At 43.1% G+C, this 25,174-nt stretch overlaps 1 protein-coding gene across 1 annotated transcript in view; it reads left to right on the top strand.

Annotated features, from left to right (window-relative positions):
- Positions 1–25,174, top strand: part of SPON1 (spondin 1) — a 260,891-nt gene that overhangs the window by 96,897 nt on the left and 138,820 nt on the right. The window contains exons 4-5 of the mRNA XM_044258882.1: positions 13,394–13,467; positions 18,516–18,638. Of these exons, the coding sequence (XP_044114817.1) occupies positions 13,394–13,467; positions 18,516–18,638 (197 nt within the window). The remainder of the gene's footprint in view (positions 1–13,393; positions 13,468–18,515; positions 18,639–25,174) is intronic.

Raw genomic sequence — 25,174 nt, forward strand, 5'->3', positions numbered from 1 at the left:
ATCATGGTTTCAGCTGTATCAGAGAAGCAGCGAACCCAACTGTCGGTTGTCCCCACTGGTCACACCCCAAGTACCAGTAGTCATGTTATGAAAATCTGAGTAGCTTGCTAAAGCTGACTGGGGAAAAAGAAAAAAAAGAAAAAAGGGAATTTGCAGGGACATCAAACCCTAGGCTCTTGTAATCTTAAGAGATTGTTGGCCTAAAGATCTATCATGACATAGTGCCTTCACCCCAAGCTCAACAATCAGATGTACGTTATATCTCTTTGCAAGGTGAAGAAATGCCACAGATCGGTTAAGCCAGAGGGAGGGATCCATGAAGGGTCAAAAGATGCTGAAAAAATATTGATAGTTCGGTTAACACAATTCTAGAAAATAAGAAATGGTCCTGTTCACTATCCATAACTGCCTGCCTGTCAGATCTCTAGCACCTGGGAAGTGCATCCTGCAGTCTATTTATTTTGTCCATGTGCGTTTATTTAAGATTTTTCCAACAGATGACAAATTTCCAGGCAGTGATCTAACAGATTCCCCTAAGGGATCCCGCTGTTTCTTCAGTCACAGCTCACAGGCATGTAAAAGTCTCCTTCGGAGAAAAAAAAAAAAAAAAAATTTCACTCTTCTGCGTCAACCCCCTGTCAGACTCCCACCCACCCTGCTTCCCTTCCAGCATGTCGCTCTTCACACTAGCTCGTACCGGCAGGCCTGCCTGCTCTCTTCCGAGTCACTGTGAATAGGCCCCTGTCCCTGGTGTCCCATCGAAAGTCCCAGCAAGGGACAGAATGACTTCCCACCCACCAAATCCAAAGCATCTTTCTCCAAGACTCTTGGGATCAAAGCATCTCCGCCCCCACTCCAACCAGCATCCTCCAGTGGTTCCCCGGTGCTATCTCCTGGCCCAGTACCTAGGGTCAGCACAACGGGCTCTCCCTCCCTCTCCCTTTTGAACCCCTGTCTCCTGTGCTCCCACAGTGGTTTGTTCGTACAAACCTCTTTCTATCAGTGAGGTGTGCTTTTGAGAGCAGCGCTCAAGGAAACTTGACTAATGACAATGTCAACAAAGAGATGGGTTTTTTGGTTTGTTTCTGTTATAACACAAAGGCCAGACCTTAGGTGACTGCTCAGATGAGTTCTGTAGCTAAACAATGTCAGGGCCAGTGTCTCTGCTTTTCTCCTTGGTCTTTTCCTCATGGTCACAGAATGGCTGCTTTGTTTCACACATTGTGTTGGTTGTCAAGGCTAGAGAAAAACAGGACAGGCAAGATAGGTCATTAATATTTTTTTTTCATCTGCAAAACAAAACTTTCTCAGACGGTCTCCCCTCCATCCTGCAAACCTCCCCTTCTGATACTGAAGCCATGTGTGGGCGCATGTACCCGTTCCCCAGCTGCAAGGAAGTCTGGGATGGTGAGGACAGGACTGTCCTGACGGGCTTACCCAGTACCAAAGATCAGGGTTAGGAAATCATGGAAGTTGGAACCAGTGGGTACTGAGTAGATGCCGGTGCTCGTTATGCTGGATTCAGGTTAGGCAGATGACGCATCTCTCTCTCTCTCACAGGCTGTTGACTATTTGAAGTCACACTAGACCTTATTTGTCTTTGTACCTCTACTTCCTCACACAGCTCTCTGGCAGCTCCTCTGATAATCAAAACACAAGTAAATGAAGGCCTGTCTGGTTTGAATGCCTCTCCTATCTAAAATAGCTCTTTTAAGACAATCCAGTTTTATTCTTTTCTTTTTCCTTCTCTCTTATGCAAATCAATTCCTCATTGTTAATTTGCCATTGGATCTGGGGCAGGTAAAATGCAAAGTGCTGGGAGTAATAGTATTGACAAGCTATAGGGTAAAGATTAGGTCAGAAATTGGGACAATAATAAGAGAAAAATGGAACCATGAAAAGTTCGTTATCCCCAGGGTCGCAGGGGTCATTCTGAGAAGAAATAAACTGTGTTTAAAAATACTACTTCCTCGGGGCGCCTGGGTGGCTCAGTGGGTTAAGCCGCTGCCTTCGGCTCAGGTCATGATCTCACGGTCCTGGGATCGAGTCCCGCATCGGGCTCTCTGCTCAGCAGGGAGCCTGCTTCCCTCTCTCTCTCTCTCTGCCTACCTCTCCGTCTACTTGTGATCTCTCTCTGTCAAATAAATAAATAAAATCTTTAAAAAAAAAAAATACTATTTCCTCAGGGCGCCTGGGTGGCTCAGTTCATGAGCCATGAACTCAGGTCATGATCTCAGGGTCCTAAGATCGAGTCCCACATGGGGCTCTCTGCTTGGCGGGGAGCCTGCTTCTCTCTCTCTCTCTCTCTCTCTCTCTGCCTGCCTCTCTACCTACCTGTGATCTCTCTCTGTCAAATAAATAAATAAAATCTTTTAAAAAAAAAATGCTACTTCCCCAGTTTTTGTTAAAATTGAAACCGAGACTTTATAGAAGTAACTACGTTCAGTGATGTGAATCAGGAACTTGAGAAATCCCGTGATCATCGTACAGGGTTGGGATGGACTATAGTCTTGTTAAGAGCTGAACCGACCTCTCAGCCAGATTCTGGTCATAACACAAGCTGTGTGTGAACGCGCAGCACTGTATAGAGCCGGTAGCCTGGTTTAGGTGTAGAAAGACCATGGATGGGGCACCCAGGTGGCTCAGTTTGTTGAGCATCTGCCTTTGGCTCAGGTCATGATCCCAGGGTACTGGAATGGAGCCCTGTGTCGGGTTTCCTGCTCAGTAGGGAGTCTACTTCTCTCTCCCTCTCCTCTGTCCCTCTCCACTGCTCATTCTGTCTCTCTCTCAAATAAATAAATAAAATCTTAAAAAAAAAAAAAAAAGGCAAAAGGACCATGGATGGTAGACCTGCCAAGAGAATCTTTCTGGTGTGCAGCTCTAACTGCAGCAAAGTGCCCATCCCTGGTCACAGACTCAGCTTCTCTCTCATCTTTCCAAGAAGTTATTCTGATGGACCTCATTCCTACCAATAATACACCCACCTCATCCCAGCCAGAGATGTAGCCTGCTACCCCTGTGTCACTGTGACACTTGTAGATGATTCTCCGTTTGGGGTCCTAATACACCATGTGTTCTGAGAGTCATTCCAGAATGTTCTTTCTTGGAGTGTGGCAGCTTGTCATAGGTGCATGACATCTTTAGGATGGCATCCCTTGGCCTCACCTAACCCTATTATACCATTTTGTTACTAGATTCCAGCCTAGTGGATGGTACCAATATCAATATCCTCACTATAACATTGCACAGACTGAACTTTTACAAAATGTTACCATTTGGGGAAAATTGGACAAAGTATATGGTTTGTCTGTATTATTTCTTAAAAATGCATGTGGATCTGCAGTTATCTCAACACAAATTCCAAAAATTAAGAAAAAAAAATTCCTCTTTGCCCCTTCTGTCTTTTATTTCAGTGGTTAGCATTACCATCCCACCCTGTAGTTACTGGGGTTTGCATATGGGCTGTCACTTCATGCGCCGCTTGTTGACCATGACCGTGGTCTCATCATTAAGACAGGGATAATGGCAGCGCCTACTTCGTGGGGTTGTTGGTTGGATAAAGTGAGTTAATATTTGTGAAGGACTTGGGTGTTTCATTGTTAAAGAAACGAAAAACAAACTCTCTTGGACTCAACCTCCTCTTTCTTCCCCAGGTCCTGTAAGTTACCCAGTCCTGATAAATTTTCCTACAACATGTGCCTCACATCTCCTATTTCCACTGCCTGGATCTTCATTCAAACCTTCAGGGCCCCCATCATCACCTCCGGTCAGAACTTTGCCACGGCCACGTTAGTCAGTGCTCTTCTGCCTCCCATGGCTCCTCCATCATCTCTCTCAACACTGATTTCCTGTTTCCTTCGTTTGTCTCTCTCTTCTCCCACTGGAGTAGGATCTCCTTACTAGAAAGCACTGTCTTTTATTCATCTTTGAATTCTCAGCTCCTCGCAAAGTGTCTGACACCAAGTAAGTCCTCAGTAAATGTTTTATTGATAACTAAGCAGGAATAATCTCATGGTGGTTTACTAACACTGCTTTTTCGCAATAATGGTAGATGACTGTACCAGGCTCTGAGTCTGTAGCTGTGTGATCCCAAACACAGATTATGACTTTGCTGTTGGGTAGCAGGAGTTCACATGGGGGTTTTAGATAGGGCCCTGCAGATAAGCTTTCACTTTTCTTCTCCCGTGAGCACATTATGATGGTATGCTAGGGTGCCTATTAACTCCTGGACATTGCTTCGTGTCCCGACCTCCACCTAAAGCCATATAAATAATTGGGAGGAGTTTGGGTCACAGAATGCACCAATCTCTCTAAATATTTGTTGTTTAACATGAGACCACGGGCAGGTTAGTACTTGGCATCCTCATGAAGTAAAATAAGGCAGAGGGCCTCAGCCCTGGATGGTATTACCGCTACTATGACTCTAATATTTTGTTTCTGGGTGCTCCCACAGAGGTGTTCTTTCACTGGTAGAAGGAAGTGATGTCACTGGTTATAAACTCGACTGCTTCCAAGAGAAAACATCCCTGAGATCATAGACAAAGTTTTTAAAGCACCCTAAGAAATGTTCAGTAGCAGAGATGTTACTGGACTTGGGAAGAGGGTTGGCAACCTTAGTCTGGAGGCCACAAACTTGAGCTTCATTTTGGCCCTTCATTATCTCTCCCTGAAGCAGCTGACTGAGGTAGCACCCTCATTCCTCTCTCCACAAGCCAAGGAGACAGACCCAATGTAGAATAATAGCTACCGTTTACTAAGTACTGCCAGGCACTTGCTAAGAGACAATGGTTTAACAAAAGTAAGATTAATGGCTACCGCATAGTGTCTATTTACTTCATGCGACACCCATGTATTAAGGACATTACATGAATTATCTCTATACACCGGTGACCCAGCCACTGAGGATTCATGTGAATTTTGAAGTCATTTCCTGGCCTGATTTCTCCCAAGTCCTTCAGTTTCTAATGTCCCCCTGTCCCTTTTTGGTGAGAGCAGGGGTCCAAGGCCTGGCTGAGACAGCATACCCACAACTTCGCAAGCTCTGACTTTATCCCAACAGGAAAATTCCCCCAAGGAGAAATAACATCATGCTGTCTTGGTGATCACAGCTTTGTAATAAAGCTTGAAATCAGGTAAGGTGATGCCGCCAGCTTTATTTTTGTTTTTCAACATTTCCTTAGCGATTCGGGGTCTCTTCTGATTCCATACAAATTTTAGGATTATTTGCTCCAGCTCTTTGAAGAATGCCGGTGGTATTTTGATCGGAATGGCATTAAAAGTATAGATTGCTCTAGGCAGTATAGACATTTTAACAATGTTTATTCTTCCGATCCAAGAGCATGGAATGGTCTTCCATCTTTTTGTGTCTTCTTCAATTTCTTTCATGAGTGTTCTATAGTTCCTCAAGTATAGATCGTTTACCTCTTTAGTTAGGTTTATTCCCAGGTATCTTATGGTTCTTGGTGCTATAGTAAATGGAATCGATTCTCTAATTTCCCTTTCTGTATTTTCATTGTTAGTGTATAAGAAAGCCACTGATTTCTGCACATTGACTTTGTATCCTGCCACGCTGCTGAATTGCTGTATGAGTTCTAGTAGTTTGGGGGTGGAGTCTTTTGGGTTTTCCATATAAAGAATCATGTCATCTGCGAAGAGAGAGAGTTTGACTTCTTCATTACCAATTTGGATACCTTTTATTTCTCTCTGTTGTCTGATTGCTGTTGCTAGGACTTCTAATACTATGTTGAACAAGAGTGGTGAAAGTGGGCATCCTTGTCTTGTTCCTGATCTCAATGGGAAGGCTGCAAGCTTTTTCCCATTGAGGATGATATTTGCTGTGGGTCTTTCATAGATAGATTTGATGAGGTTCAGGAATGTTCCCTCTATCCCTATACTTTGAAGCGTTTTAATCAGGAACGGATGTTGGATTTTGTCAAATGCTTTTTCTGCATCAATTGAGAGGACCATGTGGTTCTTCTCTCTTCTCATATTAATTTGTTGTATCACATTGATTGATTTACGAATGTTGAACCATCCTTGTAGCCCAGGGATGAATCCCACCTGATCATGGTGGATAATCTTTTTAATGTGTTGTTGGATCCTGTTGGCTAGGATCTTGTTGAGAATCTTAGCATCCATATTCATCAGTGATATTGGTCTGAAATTCTCCTTTTTGGTAGGGTCCTTGCCTGGTTTGGGGATCAGGGTAATGCTGGCTTCATAGAAAGAGTCTGGAAGTTTTCCTTCTGCTTCAATTTTTTGAAACAGCTTCAGGAGAATAGGTGTTATTTCTTCTTGGAAGGTTTGGTAGAATTCCCCAGGGAATCCGTCAGGTCCTGGGCTCTTGTTTTTTGGGAGATTTTTGATCACTGCTTCAATCTCGTTATTAGATATCGGTCTATTCAGGTTGTCGATTTCTTCCTGGTTCAATTTTGGTAGTTTATATTTTTCCAGGAATGCATCCATTTCATGTAGGTTGCTAAGCTTATTGGCATATAACTGTTCGTAATAACTTCTGATGATTGTTTCTACTTCCTTGGTGTTAGTTGTGATCTCTCCCTTTTCATTCATAATTTTATGAATTTGGCATTTCTCTCTTTTCTTTCGGATTAGTGTAGCCAGTGGCTTATCAATCTTATTGATTCTTTCAAAAAACCAGCTTCTAGTTTCATTGATATGTTCTACTGTATCTCTGGTTTCTCCCTCATTGATCTCAGACACATAGACCAGTGGAACAGAGTAGAGAGCCCTGATATGGACCCTCAACTCTATGGTCAATTAATCTTCGACAAAACAGGAAAAAATATACAGTGGAAAAAAGACAGTCTCTTCAATAAATGGTGCTGGGAAAACTGGACAGCTATATGTAGAAGAATGAAACTCGACCATTCTCTTACACCATACACAAAGATCAACTCAAAATGGATAAAAGACCTCAACGTGAGACAGGAATCTATCAGAATCTTAGAGGAGAACATAGGCAGTAATCTCTTTGATATCAGACACAGCAACTTCTTTCAAGATACGTCTCCAAAGGCAAAGGAAACAAAAGCAAAAATAAACTTTTGGGACTTCATCAAAATCAAAAGCTTCTGCACAGCAAAGGAAACAGTCAAAAAAACAAAGAGGCAACCCACGGAATGGGAGAAGATATTTGCAAATGACAGTACAGACAAAAGGTTGATATCCAGGATCTATAATGAACTCCTCAAACTCAACCCACACGAAACAGACAAACACATCAAAAAATGGGCAGAAGATATGAACAGACACTTCTCCAATCAAGAAATACAAATGGCTATCAGACACATGAAAAAATGCTCATCATCATTAGCCCTCAGGGAGATTCAAATTAAAACCACATTGAGATATCACCTTACACCAGTTAGAATGGCCAAAATTAACAAAACAGGAAACAACATGTGTTGGAGAGGATGTGGAGAAAGGGGAACCCTCTTACACTGTTGGTGGGAATGCAAGTTGGTGCAGCCTCTTTGGAGAACAGTGTGGAGATTCCTCAAGAAATTAAAAATAGAGCTTCCCTACGACCCTGCAATTGCACTCCTGGGTATTTACCCCAAAGATATAGATGTCGTGAAAAGAAGTGCCATCTGTACCCCAATGTTTATAGCTGCAATGGCCGCAGTCGCCAAACTATGGAAAGAACCAAGATGCCCTTCAACGGATGAATGGATAAGGAAGATGTGGTCCATATACACTATGGAGTATTATGCCTCCATCAGAAAGGACGAATATCCAACTTTTGTAGCCACATGGACGGGACTGGAAGAGATTATGCTGAGTGAAATCAGTCAAGCAGAGAGAGTCAATTATCATATGGTTTCACTCATTTGTGGAGCATAACCAAGAGCATGGAGGACAAGGGGCGTTAGAGAGGAGTAGGGAATTTGGGTAAATTGGAAGGGGAGGTGAACCATGAGAGACTATGGACTCTGAAAAACAGTCTGAGGGGTTTGAAGTGGCGGGGGGGTGGGAGGTTGGGGTACCAGGTGGTGGGTACTATAGAGGGCACAGCTTGCATGGAGCACTGGGTGTGGTGAAAAAATAATGAATACTGTTTTTCTGAAAATAAATAAATTGGGGAAAAAAAAAAAAAGAAATAACATCAAATGAATAAACCTGCAGACAGAAAAGGGTCAAACGTCTAAGACATCCAGGATGGTGTTTCTAGAAATGTTCCACCACTTGAGGTTTAAAAGAAACTTATGGAAATGATTAGTAAGTTATTTAGAACCTCAATATTCCAAAGTTGGAGAAGCTAACATACTGAGAAATTTAATTTAGATTTCCTTAACACGCTCTCTCGTGATAAGAGAGCATTCAGCGTCTCAGCGCATAAACGCTATGCAACAGGACTGCCAAATTGCAACCCAGAATGGGAGAAATTTGTCATTTTGAAATGCTAAGGGAATTCTTACTAACAGCTTTCTCATCTTGTAAAGCTATTATTTTCCTGAACTATAATATGATTTATAAATCTCAGCTGAGTTTTATACTTTTGATGGGAACAGACTCCAAATGAAATGCATTTTCTCAGAATATAAATTTTCTCAAGAGTTGACCGGAGGAGGAATAAAAAGAAACCTCTTCTGCAACCAAGCGTACCAAATCTTGGTCTCTACCAGCATATCCACAGGTGAATGCTGGTCTTCTCCAGAGTTCTGGGTTCAGCCTCTCTTCTCACTCTGCACACTTGCCCTGGGTGACATCAGCTGCTTTGGAAGCTTCACCTCTTGCTTCTGCCCCGGTGACCCATATGCCTCTGCCCCCCGCCCCTCACAGCCATCCTGAGTTAAAGGTCCCTATGTCTAAGGTCGACTAGATTGGCCACCATCATGCCCGAAAGACCACTCAACCTCAAGTCCTCTCCTTTCCCGAAACGCTGTCCCTTCTCCTTGAATCCCTGTACTCCAACAGTACTAACATCAACAGAAATAAGGAAGATACAGTTCCTCCTCTTGAGAAGCTTAGAAACTAGCCCAGGAGATAGAAAAATAAATAGGCAGCTATAGTGCAGATTATTAAATGCTGTGTGGGATAAACCTAAGAGTCCGTGGCTCACAGGAAGAGCAAACAGCCGAGAAACCAGTCCTAGTGGGTACGAGTTCTGGGTAACTGAACTGTGTGTGTGTGTGTGTGTGTGAGAGAGAGAGAGAGAGAGAGAGTGTGTGTTATTCTCATATGTGTGTTGAGGAGTCACAGAAGAGGACAGGAGTCCCATGGACAGAGTCCCAGGGGCAGAGATTATGAAGGCAAATAGAGGGTATGGCTTGGACAGAGTGCTCAGGAGGGATTAGATAAAGATGAAGTCAGGTCAGAAAAAGATTCCTATCCCGCATTTGATCCGCACAGTTTGGAATCCAAAGGGCATGACCAGAGCTTTGGCCAAGCATGGGCATGGAAATGTATGCTCAGTCTTCATGAAGAACTCTGGGGGTCACAACCCAGGCTCCAGGGAGCTCCACCAGAGCCTCAGTTCTTCACAGTGCGTTCCATGAGATGCTAAATGGATCCAAGGGAAATCAATTTGAGGTTACATTTCATAATAGCACTTACCTCACATGCCAATTATACTTTTAATATGTGATCTTTAATCCCCTAAAATCATGCGAGGCAGCTCATGAGCTTTGGAGGTAGACAGGGGAAACCTTAAAACCTTGAGCATGCTCCTTCCCCCCCGCCTCTTGGTCATCGTCACCGGTAAAGGGGAAAATAAGCTGCAAACCTTCATCTTAATCCTTCTAAAAATAAGAGCATTTTAACAGGTTTGCTGAAGTTGACCTAAACTGACAGGAAGCAATTTAAAGTTTTTATTTACTGGCTTTTTATGAATATTCTTACATTTTGCTATGGAATATGGATGGGTTTGATTATGGGGATGTTAATAGTATATTATCATCTTAACTTTCTAATATCTGAAAAACTCCGAATTCAAAAAATGCATCTAACCCAAGAGTTTGGGATGAGGAAGGAATTTAAGACGGTGTAATATATGTAAAATATAAGATATATAAGGCAATGTATATGTATTTATGATATTTATACATATGATACATATTACATATACATATATACAATTATACATGTTACAAATATATTATACATAATATTTATGTCTAAAGGGCCTCCCTGACATAGTGGCTGGCACACAGGAAGGGCCCAGAAATTAGAACTATAATCAAAAAGAGAGAATAAATCATCATAGACTTCATAAAACAAGACATGAGGGAAACGAAAACATCTTAGAGGAAATACATCTTAGAAGAAATTTTTTCTCTCTGGCTCCCCACATTTTTATAATTATACTTTTGAAAATTTGGGGTGATTTAATTTTTCTAAGCATGATCATATGCTTTGCCATTGTTCTCTTGTTCAAAGCAAAAGGAAGAAAATTCAGAGTATTTACAGATGCTAACAAAGGCAGATGTGGGGAGATTCTGGGAGAGGAAATAGCACCAGAAAGGGCCCAGTAGAGTGGAAGCGGTGTTCAGATAAGGGGAATGAAATTCTCAAACTCTAGATTCACGCCAGGGAGCATGGCACAAAATGAGGACAAATGAAGTCAGAGGGGCATTGGGGAGAAATTTTATGAAAACCTTTGAATACAATGGTAATTTTGTATTTTATCCTATAGATCAGGGATTTTCAAACCATTTTAGCAAGAGAATGTCGTTTTGTTCTGTTTTAAGTAGGCTCCACGCTGGGCCCAACGAAAGGCTTGAACTCAAGACCCTGAGATCAAGACCTGAGCTGAGATCAAGTGTCCAACACCCAGCTGACTGAGCCAGGCAGGCGTCCCAGATGAATTTTGTTGAAGTAGAATTTAATTTGCCTGAGAACTCTACACTGCAACCACCCACCAGCTCATTTTTACTCTATGGTCCAAATGCTCCTTTTATTTTTATTTATTTATTTTACTTTTTTGTTTTTATTTTTTTTTAACTTTTTTTTTTTTTTTTAAGAAAGGGGAAGAGGTGGGGAAGGGCAGAGGGAGAGGGAGAAAGAGAATTTTAAGTGCGCTTCACGCCCATCATAGAGCCTGATCTCACAACCCTGAGATCATGACCTGAGCCACAATTAAGAGGTGGATACTTAACAGACTAAGCCACGAAGGCACCCCCCCAAGGGCTCTTTTTATTTTTTCCTAAGATTTTATGTATTTATTTGAAAAAGAGAGAGCACAAGCCAGGGGAATGATCAGAGGGAGAAGGAGAAGCAGACTCTCTGCTGAGCAGAGACTGGGATGTGGGGCTCTATCCCGAGACCCTGGGATCAGGACCTGAGCTGAAGGCAGACGCTTAACTGACTCATCCACCTGGGTACCCCCCAGGTTCTCTCTGTAAAGGAGCAAATCTGATTATCTCACATCTTCGGATGCATTTATCCAAGAGGTCTTACCAAGCTTGGTATAAAATACCATCTCCCTGCAGATTCAGGGAGAGTTAGCCCTGCGCACCTCCCCCACTCTTCTCACACCCCCTTCCTGACCTAACCATGGGTCAGTTCTGCAGTGAGCCATGAGCCTCCCACCCCGAAGATCTTTAAAGGAGGTCCTCTCCTTTGTTTCTCCCTCCTACTTGCCCTAGTAAGTGCCTTCTCTTTCCAGTCGGAGCCTTCTTGTCTGGGGAGAGTCTTCCCTGGCTTGGTCAGGACCCCCTGTGGTATACTCTCCCACACCCTGGGAACGTCTGTTTAGCACTTAATCACAGCCATGTTATATGATTAGCTGTGGATTTAGCTGTTTGGTGCTTTCTGCCCAGTATGCTGTTGATTTTGAGAATGGGAAGCGGCCCCATCTGACTTGTACATAATGGTGTCCCTGGCCAGTGTGTGGCCACCAATTAGGCCTCCAACAGCTGTTGGTTGAAAATATACCAATAAATACAACAAGAAGACAAATGGGGGAGGAGACCACTTTGGCAGGTAAGAGGGTAAAGCCTTTAGTTGAACCGAGATGCCAAGCCTGGGCTAACTTCCCACAAGTCCCTCTCCTCACCTTCTGCTGGGGTCCCTGAGGCACTTCCTGGTGGGCTACACTCAGAAAGTGGTAGATAATGGTGTGCTCTGACTAACAAAAGGCTTTGTAATTTGGCTTTGGGATGAGTGTTCTCAAGAGGGTTTTCTTGGCCTGAGGAAACTTTCTGCTTATGGTCAACAGAATGGATCCATGATCAAAGTAGCTTTGCGGAAACAAGAAGCATATTTCATTCATTTATTTCAACATCTCATCTCTCTTGGGTAAGAAGAGACTATAAAAGACATCTGTAGGGTAGTCTGAATTTTATTCTTTTGTGCAAGACTGGATCTAGAGTAGATGTTTCTTTGGAAAGTAATCTTGGCCTAGGCCCACACCATCAAGAAAGCCACATCCATATTCTGTAGAGCCGTGCCTGGGCCCCTGACTGGGTTTGCAGTCATGTGACACCAGGTGGATCATGTGACCCTAATCCTCCTTTAGTGTGCTTAGCTGTAATGGAGCCAAGGGATCCCTTTCTCTGTGAAATAGGGCCCATCAAAGTAAAAATTACCTTTTGATTGAGTGACGTTGCTGAAGATAATCAATAGAAAGGGCTCAAAATCCACTGGTACTGTTTCATTGTTAAGTGTTGTAGACTTCACATGCGGGAACGCTGGGTTTCAGGGTTCAATGTCTGCAAAGCCAGCTGAAAATACACAGCAGAGTGGGTCAAAGGAGGAGGAGTCTGTCTGTGCAATCCAAGATTAAGGAGAAAATATGTGCTGGCCAGAAGTAATTTTCAACCTCCAAATATTCTTTCCAGATTCTAAGATCCTGTGTTTGACATGTTTAAGAGAGAGATACAACAGCTGAAATTGTCTTTGTTCAGAATGTAGGAGACAGTTTCGTCTAGACTTTCAGGAAAGATAGAGAATGACATTTTCAGAACAAATCAAAATAGATTTTTAAATTCTCTTTTTCCCCTTCCGGAAGAGGACTTGACATGCTTTTCTGATTTGAATTTGGTGGGTCTATAAATGGCTTCAGTCATTTGATACAAATCTAGAATAAAATGAGCCATTGAGAAAAGTTACTGAAAATGCCATTACTTCCCTTTCTTGCCTTAACAATACTATTAGCCCCTCCACCAGCAGCACAACAACTAATATTTATTGAGTGGTTTCTAAGTACGTGCTATGCTCTTGACATCCTTTTTAAAAATTTAATTCTCAGAGCAATCCCTTGAGCTGTGCATTATTATGAATGCCAGCTTTCCAATGATCAAACTGAGGCACGGGGGGTGGGGTGACTTGCCCGAAGCCACAAAGCCACACAGCCATAGGCGGCCAGGCCAGGATCCGACTTCCCTCGAACCTGCTCTCCTCACCACAGTGCTCGTGTCTTCTTTCCCAACAGGGCCAGCATCGTACAGAAACGCATCATTTATTTCCAAGATGAGGGCTCTCTGACCAAGAAGCTTTGTGAACAAGGTAAGGACTGCAGGTGGGGGAGGGGCCAGAGAAACAGAAGGGGCTTTATTCTGCCAGACCATGCAGCGGCAGGACTTACATGACGGACTTTCTGAACTTCTCCAGGTTCTACTTCCTCCCATAGGGCTGATTTTTAACCTGGCTGTGCAGTGGATAATTGGATCCACCGTAAGCTCTTAATTACTCAGCTTGATTCCCTGGGGAGGAGATAATGTACCTTATATTGGTGTCGTCTTCTTATTTTTGTGAAACAGTGATGATTCTAGAGAGGTTCCTTGGAATAATTCACAGGACTTAATTAAGAAATGCGCAATTGTGTACCTTTAAGATGTCTGTAGTGGTTTTCCAGAATAATCGCCGGCAGAACTTTTGTGGCAGCTGGGCAACATGGGGGGATTTTGCCCAAGAAAGACGGGTGGGAGGTGGAACTGCCAAGGGGTCACTGACCTTATGAATTTTCCATGTTCAAGGACATGGCCCTTAGATTTGCAAGCTTATTGAAGCCCTCTCTTTGGGCTGAAGAAATTCTAACAAAACTCATGGAGACAAGTAGACTGGCAGGTCAAAGAAGAGGCTGGGATTCAGATCCAGCCTGGGTTTGAATCCTCCCTCTGCCCTTTCCAGCGATGTGACTTAATATATATATAAAATAGTACAGCACCTCCTTGGCACATAGTAAATATGTGTGTGTGTGTGTGTGTTAGCTATTGTTATCTGTACCCAAAAGCTTATTTATTAATCTATCATAAAAAATTCAGACCTTAAACATCTGAATGTGTTTACAAGTCATTAGAGAACTAAATAAAAATAGAAAATGTTCTACAATTATATATCTTAACTGTCTAATTTCTATTCATTTTTGCAGAATTTTTATTTGCATTTAGAGCAGTTAGCAATTTGAGAGAAATAATCTTCTCCAATTCTAGCAAATCATAAGCTACTAAAAAAAAGAAAGGTTTATAAAGGTCTTCTGGGAAAAATAATAATAACAATAGCTAATATTTTTCGCAGGCTGCTGTATGCCAGGCGCTATTCTAAGCACTTCACGTTCCTTGCTCATGTGCTTTGCACAGCCGCTCTATAGGGTGAAGACTGTTAGATCATCCCTATTTTATAGACAAGGCGTCTGTAAAACAGAGTTTTAAAAGCTCACTTAGCATCATACGGCTAGTGGTCAGGGGCAGGGTTTGGACCTAGGATCCAGCACTCTTTACCACTGCCTTCCTCTCGAAGGGACGACATTACAAGACATTGTCCCAAAGCATAGCTCCCTCTGGATGAGTGAGAGCAGAAACAAGGTCCAATGTGGAAGATGACTTGGAAAACATGAAAAAAGCAGAGGGAGAGAATGTGATGCCCTCCATTAAGGTTATCCCTGTCAGAATGGCCAGAGAGCTAGAATCTGGGCGTCAGGTCCCTGGTCAGCTTCCAGGTAGACATGACCACACATGGCTTTGGGGGGTTTCCTTTTCATCGTTAAAGGCCCACAAGTTCACGCAGCCTTTTTGCAAGTACAGAACATCTTGACTGCTGAGGCTCTTTGTTCCCGAAGTACGGTCCACTTCCTGCCCCGTCCCCATGAGATGATGTCCAGGTCCGTTGAGGTGGAGTCCGAGCGCTCTGGGTCACAGGTTATAGAGACCGCCTCTAGGTCTACACTCACAGATGACTAAGCACAGCCCCTGCAGTCTGGTTTTGTTCGTTTGTCATGCAGAGGACAGTCTTGTTTCCCAGATTTGAGGATTCTTAGGAAACACCTCGTCATCCCTGCCTACGGAGAGTGATCATTAACTAAAGTGCATTTCCCGGAGCCTCAGCCTTGACGTTATGTGAAGCCACACAGATATGCAAATTATGCAGATGCCGTGTCACGCGAGTCTTTATGGGTTATCCTTTCTGAATCGGAGATCCTATCAAAACGACTATATAGAAAAAGACCATTTTCCAAAAGCAACTTTGTGGACCCAAAAAAGGTCCTACAGGCCCTGAGTTGAAGGATCTTAATGTGAAGTTGTAGATCGTCCTTGGAGAGAGCAGACTCATGAGGACATCCCACAATTAGCAAAGCAGATCGTATTAAGAAAGTCTTTAATTTGTAAGCAGAGAGCAAAGGGATTTCTCTTAAATGTGTATACCTACTTAATTAGCTCTTTCATTAAGGTCTTTACGTTCTCTGCTTCCTTGGTGAGTCAAATCAATCTATCAAGGAAGGGGAGAAAGAAACCAGAATCGAGTATTTTTCCTCAGTTGAAGCTGGGCATCCATCGGGGGGAAAGTCACAACTGCAAACACAAAAGGCAATGGCAAGCATTATTTTTACAAAGAAACATAAAACATTAAGTTATTCACAATTAGGGATGGGGAGACATAAAATATTCAAAAAGGTGACCTATAATAAAAACATGCACTCCCATGCTTCCTTTAATACCACGTCACGAATGATGAAGAGAGAAAGACAGAGGGAACTCAGGGAAGGAAGGAAAATGTCAGAGAGAGGGATAAGGAGAAAATGAAGACTAAGGGGAGAGCTGAAAAAGGAAGAAGCTGGTGGATAGAGTGTAGAAATGAGAGAAGGGGCAGCTGGGGAGATCAGTATGGCCAGAAGTCCTCCATTGTTGGGCAGACCCTGCTGCGGTTAGCGGAAGAGGGGTGATAAGATTTTACTTATTTATTTGTCAGGGGAGGGAGAGAGAGTGCGAGTGCACACAAGCAGGGGAAGCAGCAGGCAGGGGGAGCAGCAGGCAGAGGGAGAAGCAGGCAGGGGGAGAAGCAGGCAGGGGGAGCAGCAGGCAGGGGGAGCAGCAGGCAGAGGGAGAAGCAGGCAGGGGGAGAAGCAGGCAGGGGGAGCAGCAGGCAGAGGGAGAAGCAGGCAGGGGGAGAAGCAGGCAGGGGGAGCAGCAGGCAGAGGGAGAAGCAGGCAGGGGGAGCAGCAGGCAGAGGGAGAAGCAGGCAGAGAGAGAAGCAGGCTCTCCAGAGAGAAGGAGCCCAATGTGGGACTCGATCTCAAGACCTTGGGATCATGGCCTGAGCCGAAGGCAGACGCTTAACCGATTGAGCCGCCCAGGTGCCCCAGAAAATCTGGTTCCTTTTCAATAGGCTTTTCCCCATAGGGAACAGTATATCTGTCTTTAGTTTCAAACTTGGGCCTTATTTTTTAAATGGAAACTGATTTTCCTTTGGAATTCCACAAGATTTATTGTAAGTGTATTCCCCTGAACTTCTGAATATATCTTTAAACTTACTACCCATAGCTGAAAAGATATTTTCGGAAAAGATTGAGAAGGTAAAGCCACCGATTTGCCTTATTTTGGTTTTTTTGAGAGATTGCTCCCTCATCACATAGCTCCAGGAAGCTGCAGTTGAAAGCCCAGTACATATCTCTTAGCTTGGAATCCCTTTTTCCAAAGCTAATTTAGTTCTTTTGCAACACAGTTGGTCATAATAGCAATAATGGAAGAGAAAAAGGAAAAAATCCTTAAGAGTTCCTAATTTACACTGCCTTTCCTGAAATATATTCAACAGGGCTTGTCCCTATCAAAGTAGCTGACACAGGAGTGGTACCTGGATTTTGTGTGTGTTAAGCAACAGAAAGCCTGTCCCCAAGCACAGACAATGTGCAGGCTTCTTCCAAGTGTACAAAAGAAAGAGCCAGACTAGGATTTCTATTTTGGGTGCTTTCAGACCTCTTCTTTGGTGCCGCCATTTAGAAATCCTGGAGCCCTATAGGGAGGTCATTTTTTTAAATGCACCAGCCTTAACTTGAAAAAGCATAAAGAGAAACACACACACAAAAATTACTCTCATTGGTGTTTATACAGAACGCCATCCAGTTCTGCCCATAACACCTACTAACCCCATGACCTTGCATCGGTTACCTAATTGCCTCAGTGTACTAACCTGCAACATGGAATTAACTAAAGTACTTACCTCCTGGGTTGCTAGGATTAAACGAGACAGTACTTGGAAAGAGAGCAGCACCTACAAGGACTCTATCCAATGTAGTTATTATTAGCTATTTCATGCTTTTATCTCCATCCTGGAGCACAGAATTCTCTTCTACCCATCACTGATTTTGCTTGTTCGATCCAACGGAACCCAGTGAATTCCACAAGGAAGACTTGTAAAATGCTCTCCCTGACACTTGAAAAGATTTTTATACTGTCACTGGTCTTTATATAATATTTAAGAATAAATGTCCAACTTTAAAAAAAAAAAAAAAGAACCTTTATGTTAATACCACTGGAGGAACCAAAGAAAAAGCGGCTGAAACATGTTGCATCTGTAAGCCATTGTTTTGGTCTTGCAGGAAGCAGAACAGACTGAAGGCAACAAAGCACATTTAGGGATGTGGGTTGACAATCGGAAATAACTGAATTTATTCATGTAATCTCTCTTTCCCCACTTATCAGCTATCCACAGATAAAAATGGGGGCAGAGAGGGAACCTTAAGTTTTTCCTGACCGCTCCTGTACTCAGAAGTAAACCTGAACTTACCAACATAGCCCTAAACCCCCACCCCTCCCAAGTCTCTGGAAGCTTGATAAGAAAGGATGTGACTATAGATGCATTTTTTATAATAATGTTCGGCAGTCCTTTATGTCTGTCTACTTGTTCTCACTGCTCCTCTGCAAAGCTGCTCCTTCTGGTCCTGGCAATTTGGCCCCAGAGAACATTTCTTAGAGAAAACACACACATGCATATTCCTCTTAAAATCTAGTAGAAAAATCCTATTGTGGGAAAAAAGGATAACTGAGTCAATTTTATCCCTGGTTTCCAAACTATTCAGCCTTATTGGTCCCATGGGTCTCTTCACATTGTTAGAGCAAAAGTTCTGAGTCTTTTTTATTGGCAGAATATAATTACCATACTTAGAGGTATATAAAAATCCTTTGCAGCCCAAGTACTGACCTGGTTCTGGGTGTTGTTAATCAGTGGAAACCGCACCTCATCTTCTTTTCTCAAGCATTGAAGACAGGACAGGACCAAGAGAGTGCTGCCTTGTAAGTGACCCACATTGGTTTCCTAACTTAGTGATTTCCCTGTTTCAGATTCCATGTTTGACGGGGTAACTGACAAACCCATCTTAGACTGCTGTGCCTGTGGAACTGCCAAGTACAGACTCACATTTTATGGGAATTGGTCCGAGAAGACGCACCCAAAGGATTACCCTCGTGAGTAGAATAGCCACTTCATGGATTGGGGGAAGGTGCGTGGTGAAGTTCTGTCTGGTTGTGGGGTACACCAGCCGAAGTATGTTGGGTCTGTTTGCTTTTAACAGCTGACTCACGAAATACACGTTCCCAGGAAGTGAAAGTCATCAAGATAAGCAGATACAATACTGGTATGCTTTGAGCTTTTGTTAGGTAGCATTGTTCTAATCTGTGATTTAAAAAAAATACTCCTAAGGTCATGCTGCTTCTTTTCAGGTCAAGCATTTGGTAACCTTGGTCCCCCTAAAGAGGCCGTATCTGTGAATCACACAGTAGATCTATCTGTGCTGGAAATAGGTGACAAGAGGGCGCTGCTCTTGACTCCACAGATCAAGGTCAACAAACATTCAACACCCTCAACCATAATGTTGGTAATCGATCTGTACACGCTTTCCCTACAAATTCCGGATACCACCTTAGAATCCTTCAGGACACCGTGCTCCAGATAGCCGATACCAATCCATGGGAGTTGTTAGGAAGCCCCAAACTTGCTAATTTTGAGTAGATCCTTAATCAGGACCCTAGAAATTCCCTTTTATCATACTATAGTCTCAAAAAATGCCTAGCATATGCCAGGCACCATGCTAAGCTCTAGTGATATAACAGTGAGCAAAAAAAGACGCAACCCACACTCTCATACAACTCAGAGATTCGTGGGGAGACAGGCATTTATCAAATATTCACACACAAAAATGTGAAAATTCTAACAATGAGTAGCGGACCTACTGTGTGCCGAGCATTTTTACATGTTATGTCATTTAATCCTCAAAATGTGGATGAGCTCACTGAATATCAGAGAGATGTCATGATTTGCCCCTAGTCAGACGTGAGTAGTGAATCCAAGATTTGAAAAGGGATTTGTCTGATTCCTTGTCCTGCCTTTCGGTTGGCTACCTTTAAGACCCAGTAATGCTCATTCTCTCTAACTGTGGGTGGTGGGATGTTGGTGTGTGGCACTGAACATGATTTTTCTGTTCATTTTCTCTTTTACTCTTGTTCATTTCACTTTGGAGTTGCCACAGCTGGGAAAGACGAGCAGAATTAGGAGGAGATTAAAAAGAGGGATTTGGGTCAGCCCCCCAAAAAAGGGGGAGCAAAGGGTATGTGGTTGGGACTTATGAAGACCTGGTCCAGACCGGAGCCTCCACGGTTCCCAGGCAGCCCACCCAGCGGGGACTTGGCAGATCAAGAGCTCTATTGTTTAATTTTACCCACATTGTAATCAAGACTTGGGATCTTAGAAGCATCTTACTAGTTCATTCTTCTCATTCTGGGATTCAGTTTGATTTGCTTCAGCTGGTGTGGGAGACCTGCATGAACAAAGCTGGACTCTTTGCCCTGGGGTGGGGGTACACTTGGCACAAGGATGATGGGGAAAAAAATGTCCTCCAGTGCCTCCAGTCCACTAACCCAGAGGAAATAAAATGTTAGGGGCCCATTACTCATCTTCCATAATCCTAAGGAGCTTCTTGTGCTGTTCTTTCTGACACTGTTATTCCCCAGAATTTGAAAAAAAAAAAAAAATACTGACCACTGTTTCTGGGTCTGTGAGTCAAATCAAGTACAAATCTGTACAGAATTTCTGTGGAATTGTTGGGAGTTTCTTAATAAAGCAGACGTGAGCTCTAGATCCCCCCAGGATTGTTCCATTATCAGATGTCAGTGTGTCTTAATTTTGGGTTGGAAAAATTTGGTCACTATGTGCAAAGGAGTGTTTATCACATTGGACTGTAATTATTTCTTAAGGAATCTTTCTTCTCCATCGGGCAGAGGAGTCCTCCAGGACAAAAGCCGTAACACACTCATCTTTCATTCTCAATGCCTTGGAAGTGCCTGATGCCTTTCCAAGTATTATATACTGATTGTTGAACCCAGAGCAGCAGTCACTGAGACCGAGGAGGCAGATTTCTAGCTGCCGTCGAGTCACCATGGCCAATACTGCTGAGCGATTATAGGCCAGACCCTCCTTAGAGGGAAAGGTGCTCAGGACTGGAGTCAAACGGAAGGGCACAGAGAGGGTCTAATAAGGACTTTGAAAATTCGATGCTGGTGGAAGTGATTTCTACTAATCTTAAGTAATAGATGACTTTCCCTTTGGTGCTCCAGGCATGATCTTGTCTCGATAACCAACCCTTGCCATGAAGCCCAAGTAAGCCATGAGGCTTCCCAACCATGGTGCAAATTGATAAATGTCGTGTCCCGCTCCCCTTTATTATTATTCATCCCAAATACCACTTTGTCCTCAAGGGTCTCAGAGCAGCAACGCTCAAGCTTTATCATTTCAAGATGTTTTTGCACACTGAAAAATTATTGAGAACGCAAACAGCCTTTTGCTTATATGGGTTGTACCTATCCAAATTCAATGTGTCAAAAATTGCAGATGTTTTAATACTACTTATTAATTCATTTAAAAAGTAGCATATAATGAATTAGCAATGCTAAACTCATGACATATTAACATATTTTATGAAAATAACTATATTGTCTAAAACAAAAGGAATTTAGTGAAGGACCCTCGTTGTTTTACATTTTTACAAATCTCTTTAATATCTGACTTAATCAGAAGACTATCTAGATTCTGATACTTGCCTCTGCATTCAATCTGTTGTGGTATTTTTTTTGGTTGAAGTGTAAAGAAAGTCTATCTCAGATATGTAATTGGAAAAGGAAGAATATTTTAATAACTTCTTCATTAATTACAGATAATCTTCTTTGATACTATACCAAAACCCTACAAAGGGTAGTTTCTTTTTTTTTTTTTTTTTAAGATTTTATTTATTTGAGAGGGAGAGAGAGAGAGCAGAGGGCACAAGCAGGCAAAGGGAGAGGGGAGAAGTGGACTCCGCACAGGGCAGGGAGCTGATTTGGAGCTCCATCCCAGGACCCTGGGATCAAGACCTGAACTGAAGGGAGATGTTTAACCCACTGAGCCACCCAAGCATCCCTACAAAGGGTAGTTTCTTAAAGGATAATTACAGTGTAGAACATGAAACCATATTAGTGAACTTGTACTCTGTTACATTAAAATGCATTGCTTTACTTTGCACTTGGAATGAATCTTTTACAAATAAATGATTTTGTGACATCATACATTGGTCATTTGGAAAACACTGGTTTACCAAGTTACACAGGTGGTTCAAATATAGAGACATTTCATTATACAATATTAAAAATCACATTCATTAATATCACTTCTAATCTCATTAGAAATGTGCTTAAGAGGGGCACCTGAGTGGGTTAAGCCTCTGCCTTCAGCTCAGGTCATGACTTCAGGGTCCTGGGATCGAGCCCCGCATTGAGCCCCTCATCAGGCTCTCTGCTCAGCAGGGAGCCCGCTTTCCCCTCTCTCTCTGCCTGCCTCTCTGCCTACTTGTGGTCTGTCTGTCAAATAAATAAATTAAATCTTTAAAAAAAAAAAAGAAATGTGTTTAAGTATTGGAAAGCTACCAGATTCATAATGACAGATATAAGTTTTCCAAAATTCTTTTCTTTTTAGGATTTTATTTATTTATTTGACAAGAGACAGCCAGAGAGGGAACACAAGTATGGGGGAGTGGGAGAGGGGGAAGCAGGCTTCCCGCCATCGTTTCCACTGGACCATGTTATTTAAAAATTACTGGTTATTAAATCTAATCACATAAAAGACCACCACTCTGACTCTCGGCTACAGCTCTCATTTCTTCATATGTTCATCCACATGCACAGTTGCACATTTGGAAACATTGCATCCTACTCTGCATCCTCCCCGCTGAGCAGGGAGCCCCATGTAGGATCCCAGGAGCCCGGGATCACGACTTGAACTGAAAGCAGACGCTTAATGACGGAGCCACCCAGGCACTGCAAGTTTTCCAAAATTCTAAGTTTTGCTTGAAAGTTTGAATTTTCTCCTTGGCAACACATCCTGTCCGTTGTTTTCCTTGAAATGACAGGCTCACTTCATTTTTGAGAAAATGTCTACCACATTCTCCAGTCTGAATAGCCATAATTTGTCTGTCATTGGTTCTTTCAAGTAAAAATGATGTTTATGAAAATAAAAGTGTCCAGTCCAGCTTGCAAGAGCATTTACTCAAGACCAGCATCACATCCCAGTATATAGGGAAGTGTTTCGTGGATGTTCCCCAGTTAGTCACACAGAATGGGAGAAAACCATGTACTCAGATGTACAGAGACTAATAGATAACATTAATAATTCTTATTGTTTCATCAAAAACATTCCAAAGTGAAGCTGACTCTTTACATTGTTCACAGCCATTCCTGGCAGTGACTTTGGACGCCGTTCGAGGCCACTGCTTGGATGGGCGCTAAGTGACAGTGGTTCACACGGTACCACTTTGACACCACCAGGGTGAATGCCAACGTGTGGCCAATGTCTTGGTATCATTGTGAAAATAGTTTTCTCCTTACAGACTCCGGGCAAGGGCCTCAGAGTCCCCAGAGGTCTGTAAACCACACTTGGAGGATCTCTGCCGTGGCGCAGGATAGCAGCCTAAGGTGTCTGTCCTTCTGTTCTCTTTGGGTGACTTGCCCTGGAGAATTCGCATTGGGCTCTTCAAGAAGATCTGGCAACACACTTGTTCTTCAGTCCTCGCTTGTGGGGGCCACACTGCTATCCACGATGGTTGGCTCCAAATGCTATTTCTGGGGTTCCCTTTCTTAGAGAACAGGGGACTCTGCATCCACCACAGCCCTCTCCCTGGGAGAGGCTAGGTGTGGCAAAATTAGGAAGGCCAGGGGAAGGCCCAGGCTGACATCCCCTCTCCATTGTAATGCCATAAACCTCTGCTGGCCATCTGGAAATCGTGAAATCCTTTTAAAACACCCTCAACTGGGTTGTTTCTAGAAATCTGTTTTGAGGCTGGATCATGCAAGTTCTACCTCCTAATTTTATAAGTGAAAAAAAATGTGAAACGCAAAGGACTCAGATCACATAACCAGAGAGTTTCAGAAACAAAATCAAAGCTCAGCTCTCTTGATTCTCTTTTGCCTTCTTCTGGGGGCTGTCACAAGGCAGTCTTCTCTCCTCTGCAGTGAAATTAAATGTCTTCTACACAAAGCATCTTTTCAGCATCTGCTGTACCAATGTGGACTCAGCTGATACTAAATTCCAAACAGCTTTGCCCCACTGTACAAAGACCTCCTCTACAGATCCTGACTTAGAAGTCAGAAAGGGAAGGTCTGGATTCACTGAGCCTGAACAGACTTCCAGAGCCCTGGAGTGTTAGAAGTGCCAGCAAGCTCCCCCGGTGTCTGTCCTCAGCAGTCTTTAGTACCCAGCAGTGGTCCAAGAACAGGCGTTTTTTATAGGATCATGGCGACCACGCAGGGTCAGCTCAGGGACGTCCCAGGGTTTGCACACATGCTCTGTCTTTGCCAGGGGACTGGGACTTGCCTAACAGATGCTGAGTCACTTTGCTCACTTACTCTGAACACAGCTTCTAGATTTGTTTGCTGTTTTTTTTTTTTTAAGGTTGTTTTTTTTTTTTTTAAAGATTTTATTTTATTATTTGACAGAGAGAGATCACAAGCAGGCAAAGAGAGAGAGGAGGAAGCAGGCTCCCCGCGGAGCAGAGAGCCCGATGCGGGACTCGATCCCAGGACCCTGAGATCATGACCCGAGCCGAAGGCAGAGGCTCAACCCACTGAGAGAGAGAGAGCATGAGTGGGGGTGGGGTGGGCATAGGGAGAAGGAGAAACAGACTCCCTGCTGAGCAGGGAACCCCATGCGGGACTCGATCTCGGGACCTGGAGATCATGACCTGAGCCAAAGGCAGATGCTTAACCATCTGCGGCACCCAGGCATCCCAAGCTCCTAGGTTTTTTGACGAATGCCTCCACCCTGTAGAGACTCTGTAATGTACCTTGATGAAGTAAATTGCACAATGCTCCCCATTTTTGATATGGTATCAGTTTTAACGCTGTTTAACAAATACATATTGGTGAAAGGAACTTTTTCTGGAAGCCAATTATTTTTGTTTCATTTGAGGACACATCGCCTAAAATATAAACATGGCCACTGGGAAAAGCACCCTACAGTATCAAAGCTTTTACAGTGAAACTTGGCCATCTTTTCCACTGGGCCATGTTATTTAAAAATTACTGGTTATTAAATCTAATCACATAAAAGACCACCACTCTGACTCTCGGCAACAGCTCTCATTTCTTCATATTTTCATCCACATGCACAGTTGCACATTTGGAAACATTGCATCCTACTTTGTGCATTTGGTTTTGTTTCCGTAGTCGTAATTTGTTATACCAGCTTGCTCTAAACCACTTTTCTAACTGTTCTTTTATTGAACATCAAGGTGATGTCAGGTCTTTTGCTAACATGGAAAGCACTACAACAAAAAAGCTTTTGTAAAAAAAGATTTATTTATTTGAGAGAGAGAAAGAGAGGAAGGGGAAGGGAGGAAGAGACTCCTCCCGCAGATTCCCTGCTGAGTGTGGAGCCCCACACAAGGCTTGATCCCATAACCCTGAGATCCTGACCCGAGCCA

The sequence above is a fragment of the Neovison vison genome, chromosome 7 (genome assembly GCF_020171115.1).
Source record: "Neovison vison isolate M4711 chromosome 7, ASM_NN_V1, whole genome shotgun sequence".
NCBI classification, from domain to species: Eukaryota; Metazoa; Chordata; class Mammalia; order Carnivora; family Mustelidae; genus Neogale; species Neogale vison.